Source organism: Nerophis lumbriciformis, linkage group LG09, assembly GCF_033978685.3.
Source record: "Nerophis lumbriciformis linkage group LG09, RoL_Nlum_v2.1, whole genome shotgun sequence".
Taxonomy (NCBI): Eukaryota; Metazoa; Chordata; class Actinopteri; order Syngnathiformes; family Syngnathidae; genus Nerophis; species Nerophis lumbriciformis.
Window position 1 is genome coordinate 26,531,251 of NC_084556.2, and position 12,075 is coordinate 26,543,325.

The 12,075-nt window shown below is 40.4% G+C and overlaps 1 protein-coding gene across 3 annotated transcripts in view; it reads right to left on the minus strand.

Annotated features, from left to right (window-relative positions):
* The window catches only part of LOC133607450 (roundabout homolog 2-like), a 188,918-nt gene that overhangs the window by 30,176 nt on the left and 146,667 nt on the right, over positions 1-12,075 (minus strand). For all 3 annotated transcript variants that reach the window (XM_061962072.2, XM_072913820.1, XM_061962073.2), the window contains 5 exons: positions 10,648-10,729; positions 10,399-10,564; positions 9,784-9,950; positions 9,587-9,708; positions 6,206-6,437 (listed from right to left, as the gene is read on the minus strand). In XM_061962072.2, the coding sequence (XP_061818056.1) occupies positions 6,206-6,437; positions 9,587-9,708; positions 9,784-9,950; positions 10,399-10,564; positions 10,648-10,729 (769 nt within the window). The remainder of the gene's footprint in view (positions 1-6,205; positions 6,438-9,586; positions 9,709-9,783; positions 9,951-10,398; positions 10,565-10,647; positions 10,730-12,075) is intronic.

Consider the following 12,075-nt stretch of genomic DNA (forward strand, 5'->3'; position numbering starts at 1 on the left):
TTCTACTGCTTATAAAGTGAGCTGGTGCTTATCCCAGCTGACTAAGGCTACAGTAGTCAATCACATTGCAGTAAACCCCCACAAAACATCCTTTAAGGGCCCCTCTGATGCAGACAACATTGTTTCATATTTGATAGATCTGGACCTAAAAATTATGTTTACAGGTAAAATTCCCCCCAAAGTAGACAAAGTTGTGATATTATGCTTGTTTTCTGACGAGTTTTAGCACATTTATGAACGCCCACTTTAAGCTCCAAAATTGTGGGTGGGCCTGCATCAGGCTGTTGACATCATCTACAGAAGACTGGAGGCAATTACTTAATACAATTCAATGAACGTTCTGCAATTTGTCGTCCCCAAAGTAAGAACTGAACTGGGCAAGAAAGCATTCAGGTTTTCAACAACGAAGGCCTGGAAAAACCTACAATCGAATCTGCAACTTCAAACCCTTGTTACATTAAATGAGTTTATAGCTTCTGTGAAATGATTGCAGTCTACCTTGTTTGTATGCACAAGTGTTATGTGAGCAAGTCTTAATGTTGTAAATTTGATGTTTTATGTGTTGTTTACTGTTTTTAATGTAACCTTGCTGCTGTCCTCTTGGCCAGGTCTCTCTTGGAAAATAGATTTTTGATCTCAATGGGATTTTACCTTGTTAAATAAAGGCTAAATAAAAATAAATAAAATTACATAGCATGTGTTTTGGTAGCACCTTTATCCCAAATCATGATATGTCTGTGTAGAATATGAAGGAATCAGGAAATATGTGTGCCAGATGCATTGTTGCAGGTTGTAGCAATACAACTAAATAAGGGATCCACCTGCATATATTTCCAAATGATGGCAATTTGTGGAAAGTATCGACCTCTTCGGTCAAACTGACTCGCACAAAATGGAGAAGGACCAAGCAAGAGGAGTGTAATTTGCACAATCATTTTAATGACTCTGATTTTGAGAAAGAAAGGTTTTAGTCTGCGTTAGAGACAAATGCAAACACAAAAATCAGGATCACACTTGAAGGGAGAAGACCAGGGCTCAATCCAAATACCTCTCCCTTGTTAGCCCTTGTTACATTAAATGAGTTTATAGCTTCTGTGAAATGATTGCAGTCTACCTTGTTTGTATGCACAAGTGTTATGTGAGCAAGTCTTAATGTTGTAAATTTTATGTTTTATGTGTTGTTTACTGTTTTTTGTTTTGCGCGTTCACGTCAATCGAGTGATGTAGGCAGAGGAAACATTTCCAACATTACATTATGCCTGCTAAAAACGATGGCAGAAAACAAAGAAACGCCTACAAATGTAAATAATATGCTTGATTATTGATTTTCATAATAATGACGTTAATGGTTTTGTTCAGATGTTCATCCGTTGCTACTCCACATAGCTATTGGCTATTTTGTACTTGTTGTATCTCTTATTGCTTGTTAAAACAATCAAGTTCCAGTATATTTTGCTAACAACTAGCCAGAAAGGTGGTTGATGCTACTGTAGGCTATTGCTCCTGAACACTGCATTCCTTGTTTTCTGCCTCATCAGTAATGTAACATGATACATGTTTTGTGAAACGTCTGTACGTTACATTCACCCTTTGCCATCGCTTTGTGTCTGGAAACACACAGGTGACCAATGTGTAACGGTGTAACTATCGGAGGCATTTTTTTCGAATAAGACACGCATCAATGATCCGCTTTGGAAACAACAACAAAAAGGTTTTTGTTGATGCAGACCAGCTAAAGGAAAAACGAGACCAAACAAAGCCGAATATCCTGCGCGATGGCATCTTGAAAGTAAACAAACATTTATTCGCATTTGCTTTAAGTCACTGCCGGCAAACGGCGAGGGTTGATAACGTAGCAAAAGCAACGTTCGAATGCCTAAGGACATGTTTTTAACACTTTGCCATGGCCCTAGATGCTTAATCTAAGGGGAAGGGTTAAGAAGAAGGGGGAAAGAGGAAGAACGAGAATTCGGATCGAGAATAAGTCAGAACTTGCAGAAAAACAGAGAAAGAACGACGATCAAAAACGAGAGAAAAGCCGATAGTATTCTACTGTATTTTGCGTCTTCCTCTACTCATGTTTTCCTCACAATGCTTGAGGAAATGCTAAAAGAGCATGAGGAAACACAGGCTATGGTGTCTAGAAGAAGAGATGGAAGAACAGAGAAGTCTGGATACGGCTATTTGTTTTTTGTTCATAATGTTAACCATATCAGTTAATCAATTGCAAAACATACAGTTAAGTGATCAAAATATTAGTTGTACATGCCTTTATCCATACTGTCTATGCAGGGAAATGGGCTCCACTTCTGTAGATGACGTCACACCAAGAGGGGGTGGCATATCGAGTTTGGTGATGGAAAAGACGCGTTCCAAGTACACCTAGTTATATAACGATTACCGGGTACTCAAAAACCAATTGATATTATGATAAATGACTGCCAGATTCATTTTCAGTAGCAAAACATACATTAAGAATTTTTTTGTGAAATTTCAGTCATCTGGACACTGTGGGTCCTTTTAATAATGTGGCTTATACCAGACTGCTCCTTAAATGCAAATGATGGCTCCTACAATAGATTCCAGTCAAATCATGCTCAGAATGGTGACTCTAAACAAAATGTGCTTAAGCTTCTTAATTTGCTACTTTGCAGGGTGCAAGCTGGTAAACATAACCTGCTCCACTAATGAGTCTGATGTGTAAGCTACTTGAGACATTAATTAGCAGACGCTCCCACCTCCTCCGTATGTTGTATTTGTGATGTTATGGGAAGCATTGCATTGTCTCTCTTCTTGGCTGCCAGCCTCATGGCCACAAAACAGCAATGTATTCTAATTCTAACTGCTATATTTTCAAATTTAGAAGCACACTATACATGTGCATCCATAGTGGTGTATAGTGACAGACATCATCTCTCGGGGCTCTAAGAGGCGCTCTCCAGATGCATTGCCCTTTTAAATATCCGTCTGTGGTATATAATAAGTATTGTTTTTTTATTTTTCTAATTTATGCAGTGCAGCCCGTTTCTGGCTCCAGATGAATGGCCTTATTTTTTCTGTTCCCCAATACCTTTTTCGGGATCGAGTGGAAGTAAAATTGCTACCTCAGTTGGAAAAATCCTTCAGTAATCCCTTGTGGCCATTTAATTGGGCTCTAGGTACGGTGAGTTTTCTCTTTTTTGCGGACTCGCCTGTTCGAAATCCCAGATTGACCCTCTCATGTGTCGCCATGAAAAAGAAATGCTGGAAGTTGGCTATTTCTGACACGTTACGGCCTTATCTTGACTTGCTCTCAGTGTGAGCTGATATCTTACTTCGTTCAGCTGATGCAGCACCTGGCCAGGTCACAATCACATATAGAGACATACCAGGAAACTGACAATACAGTAACAGCATGAGTCGAGATTCTTCAGCACAGGATTTTTTTATTTTACTTATTTAATCCAACATTTAATGGTATCCCCTATGCCGGAAATACTATTTTGTCAAAACAATCTGATATTACAAGGTTATTGAGCGCCTCTGCCAGGGCTTTTTCCTCCGAATAGCCTCTTTGCAGTTTCCTCAGATATCATGGACACTGATCTTTTGACATGGGGGAAACGTTATGATTGGATGTTTGCCTAAGGATTGTCAGCTATCATTTTCTAGCATCAAGTCAATGTTAATCTTAACAACCTCGGATGAATCTTTCTGCTGATGAAGAGGAGTATGATATTGCTAAAAGGCTGCTGAAGCCTGTGTGATGACCTCGGGCTGGGATTGTGAAAACCAATAAAGTATTGTGAGCATGTGTGTGTGTGTGTGTGTGTGTGTGTGTGTGTGTGTGTGAGTGAAAAGTGAGGGTCATGTCAAGTAGGTCTGCTATTGGTTTGTGATGGACACATGGCAGCAGGGGTCCAAAGAGATGTCAAAGGGTGCAGTATTAGCCCCCAGCCCTTTCTGCCAACCAACAGAAGTTTAGGTTTGTGACTGAGTCCTTACTTTGTTGACTTGTTTTAACATGTCTGGCACATGGCACTACATCTGTTTGCCTGCATGGGTGTGTGTTTTTTAAAAGGCTATTAATTACTATTTTCATTTAGAACAGGGCTCTCAAACTCAAAGTATGGCACACAAGCCCATATTTTGTGGTCCTCCAGTGAACTTCATATTTTAGTGTAATTGTGTCCCACACACCATGCATAGAAAGAAATGTGTGTATTTTTATGCAATCAAACAAAAAAGTATTTTCAAACAAATACTAATATTTAAAACCCCAAAACATGTATTTAAAAAATTAAAAAAATACAGTTTTGGTCGCAAATCATTTTTCTGGTTGAAAACCTTTTTTTTGTTTACAAATTAACTTTTTTTTGGGTTGTAAATAGTTTTTGAGTTACATGGTTTTGTTTTAGTTATTAATACCTATTTTGGTTTGAAACATTTTTTGGGTGACAAATATTCTTTGGGTTACAAATTGTAAATTGGGTTGCAAATCGTTTTACTAAAAATACCAGGCTAAGGTTGGAACTGGGTCGATACCAACCAATAAAAAAAGGGTTCTAACATATTGTAACCAAAAAACAAAAACAAAAATCACTACCCAAAGAAAAAAAAGATTTGCAAAAAAACATTTTTTGTTAGAATGTTTTTGTTTAAAATTTCTAAATTTTTTTAGGTTGCTAATCCATTTTTTGTTTGATTACATGAAACATAAATGTGTCTTAATACTTGGGTGGCTAATTGTTAAATATATAATGGTAATCTTGAACCACTAGAAAGGACATTAACTACACAAACGGTGTAGACACAAAAATGACACAACAAACACACATTGGGCAACATACCGTACTGTAAAGAGCAATTCCCTTTAAGCAAGTGAAGTGTCTCTGACCATTTCTTGGGGAACTCAACATTATATATATATATATATATATATATATATATATATATATATATATATATATATATATATATATATATATACAATTTTTACATTATATTTACATTTACACTTAAAATGACTTAAGGCCCACCATTACACCGTTATTACAAATTATACCAGTATATTTTAGAAAGAGATACATATTTGACACATATATATTTGACTCATTCTGTCTGCGCTGGGTGCTGTGTCCCTCCTCGTCCCCGTATTTGCCGGGAAATCTTGTATTTAGTCTTTTCCCGGCGTTTTCCCGGTGCCATTTTTTTCCACTAATCCTCAGCATTATTGCCAACAATTGGGTCCGTTTTTACTCAAGCCTCGGCAAAACGCGGCATCACTCGGGGCAACACCCGTTAAAGACAGGTGTTTTGCAATTTATGTAATTCTATCAAGTCAATACGCAAGAAAGATGGGTGCACATGAAAACGATAAAAAAAACCCCAGATATAAATAGTTGCCAGAAATAATGAACTCGTTATATGAGCCTCTTAGTCACAACTACTTTGCTCAAGAAGCACTGCCACAACAAATGCGTAGTCTGAAAGGGAATACACAATTTAAAAGGGTGTTTAGCTGCATTATTTTCACCTGCCACACATCATCCTGCAGTTAACAGCATGATGTTACTGGCTTTAATTTTTTAGGGAACAAGGGTCTTTTAAAAATGTTGAGTTACAAATGTAAATTATTTTAAATTTGCTGCTGATGTTTGAAATGACCTCTTAAACCAGGGAATGTATTTTATAACGTATTTGTTGTTTTTGTAATTTTCGGAGAATTTGAGCATAGTTCAAGCTTTGCTTTAAAGAAGATTGAAGATTATACTTTACAGATCTTATTTTATTTTCAAGGCTTTTAAATGTGTTTATGTGCATCTATCTTTGCATGACACTTTGACATTTCCAGAAAATTACTATTGTTAAGTATTCAATAAAACAACTTGAAACATATGTTTGGGTCTGACTTTGTCTAAATACAAACGTTTGTATATTGTATATCGATATTCAGCCAAATTATATCGGGATATGAGTTTTGGTCCATATCGCCTACCCCTAGCCTCTATATCTGCTGGTAGAAGAAGTTAACACATTTAGTCACATGGTTAAAACATGATTCTGAAGGGAATATTTGGTGTGGTCCAGTCTCACCACTCAACCACCTGACAAATTGAGTTAGAGACCTCTGATTTAGAACCATTAACAAAGGTGATTTTTTTGATGCATGAGAAACTTGAACAATGCAACATTGCAACAGAGAGACGTTATGATAATTATTTACCTTCTTCCAAAGTGCGTGCTGTCATGGATTCACTGTCTGCACCCTGGAACTCATTAAAGTATGGTCGCACTTTAATCTCATAGACAATTCCTTTCTTCAGACTTAGAAGAGTCATGTCCCTCTGTGAGGAAACTTTTAGGTCCTGGATCTGCCATGGACCTGGGGAGGGCAGTCCTGATGTCTGGCGGTATAGAACACGGTAGCCCTGAATAAACCGGGACGGATTATCCACCTGGGAAGAGAAGGCATACTGTATAGTAATGTGTGAGAATGGAATATGTGAGATGTCATACACAACTGTGAAGCTCTAGAACCTTTGATTAGTACGTGCTTCATGTTTCATTAAACTACATTTAATTAGAATTGTTGTTGGGAGTTTGTAAGTGCAAAACTGATTTGATGCAAGGCTACCTACTGGTCGGACGTATTCTAAACAACTCCCCAAGAAGTCGTTCGGGGGGCATCCTAACTAGATGCCCGAACCACCTCATCTGGCCCCCTCGATGTGGAGGAGCAGCGGCTTTATTCTGAGCTCCTTAAAATGACAGTTTCTCACCCTATCTTTAAGGGAGAGCCCCGCCACTCGACAGAGGAAAATAATTTTGGCCGCTTGTGACCATAGGTGAGTATTGGAACGTAGATCGACTGATAAATTGAGAGCTTTGCCCTCCGGCTCAGTTCCTTCTTCACCACGATGGATCGATATCGGGTCCGCATCACTGCAGACGCCGCACTGATCCGCTTGTCGATCTCGCAATCCACTCATCTCTCACTCGTAAACAAGATTCCGAGGTACTTGTACAATTCCACTTAGGAAAGGATCTCCTCCCCAACCCGATGATGATACTCCTGCCTTTTCCGGGGGAGAACCATGGAGTCGGACTTGGGGTTGCTGATTCTCATCCCAGTCACTTCACACTCAGCTGCGAACCGATCCAGTGAAAGCTGAAGATCCCGGCCAAATGAAGCCAGAAGAACCACATCATCTGCAAAAAGTAAAGACCTAATCCTTCAGCCACCAAACCGGATCCCCTCAATTCCCTGACTGGGCCTAGAAATTCTGTCCATAAAATTTATGAACAGAACCGGTGACAAATGGCAGTCCTCCACCCCCAAAGTCGAATCCTCATTGGAAACGGGTTAGACTTACTGACACGATCATACAGGGAACAGAAGGCCACAATCTAGTGGTCCAATACCCCATACTCTCTGCACACTCCCCACAGGACCTCCCGAGGAACATGGTCAAATGCCTCCTTCAAGTCCTCAAAGCACATCTAAACTGGTTGGGCAAACTCCCATGCACCTTTGAGGATCTTGCCGAAAGCACAGAGCCGGTCCACAGTTCAACGACCAGGACAAAAACCACACTGCTCCACCTGAATTCGAGGTTTGCCATTCGAGCGTAGCCTCCTCTCCAGTACACCTGAATGGACCTTACCGGGAAGGCTGATGAGTGTGATCCCACGATAGTTGGAACACATCCTGCGGTTACCGTTAAAAAAAAAAGGAAACACTACCCCGATCTGCCAATGCAGACGCACCGGCCCCAATGTAAACACAATGTTGCAGAGTCTTGTCAACCAAGACAGCCTCACAGCATCCAGAGCCTTAAGAAACTCTGAGCGGATCATCCACCCCTGGGGCACAGCCACCAAGGAGTTTTTTAACTACCTCAACCTCAGCCCCAGAAATAGGAGAGTCCACCAAATATTATCCAGGCACTGTTTAATCATAGAAAGATGTGTAGGTGGATTGAGGAAGTCTTCAAAGTATTCCTTCCACCAATGTACACCCACCCATATTCAAGGTCAGCAGCACACTATCCCCACCACACAGCGTGTTGACAGTTCACAGTTTCCCCTCCTGAGGTTGCGGTCCTGAATCGTTTTAAATCTGTCCAGAAGTCGTTTTCCATGGCTTCCCTGAACTCCTCCCATGTCCAAGCGACCGCCAAAGCCGCACATCGCTTGGCCTGTCGGAATCTGTCTGCTACCTACGGAATCCCACGAGCCAACATCTGTTTTGCTCTTTTATTCTGCTTTTCATGTTTGTTTATTTTGTAACATCATTTTTAGAATGTGCCGCGTGCTGTATGATAAATTAGCTGTGAGCTGTAAATGGCCCCTGAGATGCACTTTGGACATCACTGCCACTGTATATGAGAAAAAATATTGCAATATGCATTTGGGGCATGCATTTCTGGATCATTCCAGATGCACCATCAGAACACTGGCACCTAGAAGAGTGCACCTTTGCTAAAATAGGTTACTCTGTTCAGACAGTACTTCTACAGTATATCGCCAGAAAAGGTGGTGTGTACTGCATATTCCACAACATAACGAAACATCACAGGTTGGCACATATGATCCTTGGGTATGCAAAAACCTAATTTAAATAGGGTGGTCTGCACCAATATTTGCACTCTTTGTCAATAGCAAACACAGTCTTAGTAGATCACCTGCAACACGCCCACCAACAGTAAATGAAATTTTACAGTTTGCACATAGTGTTTAAAACGTGGTATTTGGTTTTTAGTAGATTAGGCCACAAGTTGTTAAGTTTAGTGCATTTCCTTTACACACATTGTTGGTCAAAAACATTAAACATTTTATACAGAGATGAAATGCTACATTGCTAAAAAGTTCAGCCTGGAACGCTCTCCCCTGGCACATCAGCGATGCCCCCTCCCTCCCTACCTTCAAAACCACCCTAAAAACTCACATCTTCACATTAGCCTTTCCAAACCGACCCTGCCCTTGGTGTTTCTTTATTCTTTTTTTTTTTCTTCTTTTTTTTTCTTCTTAGTTTTCTCCCCCCCCCCCACACACACACACACACACACACACACACACACACACACATCTAAAGCGACTTTGGGTATTTAGAAAAGCGCTATATAAATCCCAGGTATTATTATTATTAGTTCAATTGATATGGCTTATTTTGCTTCTCACAATATATTCCTCATGAAATAGGTTAGTGCATCTGCCTCACAATACGAAGGTCCTGAGTAGTCTTGGGTTCAATCCTGGGCTCGGGATCTTTCTGTGTGGAGTTTGCATGTTCTCCCCGTGACTGCGTGGGTTCCCTCCGGGTACTCCGGCTTCCTCCCACCTCCAAAGACATGCACCTGGGGATAGGTTGATTGGCAACACTAAATTGGCCCTAGTGTGTGAATGTGAGTGTGAATGTTGTCTGTCTATCTGTGTTGGCCCTGCGATGAGGTGGCGACTTGTCCAGGGTGTACCCCGCCTTCCGCCCGATTGTAGCTGAGATAGGCTCCAGCGCCCCCCGCGACCCCAAAAGGGAATACGCGGTAGAAAATGGATGGATGGGATGGATGAAATAAACTCTTATAAACCAGTGATAAGTACTTACAGTCCATGTGACCTGCACTGAAGTGGAACTGAGAACTACGGGGTTATGCATGCTGACCACCACTTCCCCTAGCTCCTTCTGTACATGATGATGGTCCACTCCCTGTGCTGTGGGACTGATGTCTAAAAGGCAAAAAAAAAAGAATGTATATAATGAGTCATGTCTATCACTAAGAATCCATTACAATGTTCTGGTACCTTGTGTCCGCACTGGCTCAGACATTGGGCTCGGGTCTCCGAGACCTTGAACATTGACTGCCCTGATAATGAACAGGTAGACAGTATTGGGTCGTAAGTCACTGACTGTGAACTCGGCTGTCTTCACATGGTCTGCTACTGTCTGCCAGCTGTTACTTACTGACTGACTGTAGGAAAAGCAAGAAGAGTTTGCATGAGCTGGGATGAATCGTTTGATGAGTACACATAAAAGCTGTGCTATACAAGTCCTGGCAGCAACACTAAACACACAAAACAAAAAAGATCCTGTCAAATAAAAGAATAATCAAATATTTTTCAATTCTTTCATCACCACAGAGTAAACGGTGCAACAAAGAGGAAACTTTATTTTGGGTTAAAAAACAAAACAACAAAACAAATAGCTGTCACATGTTAAAAGTGAGCCTTAAATGCCAGATAATTATTGTTAAATGGCAGACACAAATTCCACTTTTGATTAAGGCTAAACCATGTCAGCCAGATGGAATATTGTTTTAGTTTGCATGTAAAGAAACACTCTCCTCTGTCTAATTCGACTACTGGCAGGTAAGTTTGGGGTCACTAAAAATGGCTCATGGCCATAGGTCACAGACATACCCAAAGGCTTCAATGACATAGGAGGACACTGGGGAGCCGGCCTCTGTCCCAGGTTCCCATGACAACGAGATGCTGCTCTTGGTGACATCAGTGACCTCTGGCTTGGATGGGGGTCCTGGTAGGGCTGTCAAGTTGTTAGACAAGAAGTCTATGGGGTCACTGGAGTCTAGCAAAACAAATGCAAAAATATAACATTATTACCAGCAAAATATGTGCATCAGGCAAAGAGTTACTGATACTGTTGCATACCCTTGATATCCAAGTAAGCGCTCCACGATGTTTCTCCACTGGAGCTCGTAGCAACACATGTGTACAATCCAGAATCAGATAGCTGGGGACACGGCAATATAATCATGTCAAACACTATGCAGCATATGCATTTTTTTTCATTGAAATCATCCTTTAGTTTTGCAAATCACGACTTGATCACACACATATTGTATAAGAGTTTACATAAACAAAGGTTTTCGAACACCTCATTTATGGCAATAAATAAGTACGTCAGTAGACTCGATGTGGAAGCGCTAAAAACAACAACATCGCTGACGGGACAAGACGCAGTCGGAAGTGAGGGCAGGTACATAAGACCACCCACAAAACGGTTGGCATAAGTAGCTTGAAGACGGTCTGTAAATATTAATCTATGCAAAATGTTGACCAAAGAACCACCAATTACGTTATGTAGACCTCAAGGAAGTGTTTTAAATGTAGAAAAAAAGTCATAAAATGACCGTATTAAGTGGGGACATTTTAAATGTTACATGAAAAAAGCTTTATCAGATGAAAATTAAACCTAAACCTGGTTTAACAGTACTTTAGTAATTCAATATATAATCGGATTAGTCATCAAAATTATCTGATTGTTTACGACTACGATTTTCTTGCTACTTTTATGACGTCGTCAGAAAAAAAAATCGATCTTGCTCTATCTACAGATTTAAACAGGATGCTGCCAACAAGCAAACATAAGGAGACATCATCATCATAGAACTTCTTGGCAGAGGTAAAGATTTCAAGCAACTGCCATACATCAGTGAACATGTGTCGGTGTGCTTTGCTCATTCAGACCGCAAAACGGTACAGCTTTCATGCAGGCCATGTTCTGTTGCTGTGTGAGAGTGAATTCAATAGTCTTTGCAACTCTGATCCCAAAAGGTTTCTACAAGCTATTGCATCAGTCTAGGCTTTTGAAGGAGGTTTGCAGCTAGTAGTACAGTAAAAATGCATTAACCTTCACTGCCCTGCATTTGGCTCGAGACAAGCCTGAGAGTGGATGAGAGAAAACCTTAAAGCCCCTCAACGAAAAAAAAAGAACAGCCCAGTAAAAGCTGACATTAATTTCCTTAATTGATTTCCTCCAATAATAGTCGTCCTCCATTCCCAGAACCATCAACATTATCATCAGGAGTGCTGACACGGGAAATACTGAAGCAGTGATATGATGGTCTTGCTCAAATTGGCGAAGCTTCTGGGACTACTGGCAGTTGAGTTTTCTCTCAAGAGATAGTGGAGATGTGCGACACAGGCAGAGCACTTTGACACACAGACAGTATCCTGTATATTGAAGTTCCTCAGTTATATTAGATTTGTCAGACAGTTCTTATGCCCTTGAATCCGACTGTTGCCAGCGAGATGCCGACCAAAAAGCTGCATTTAATAACTCATATAAAAAATCAA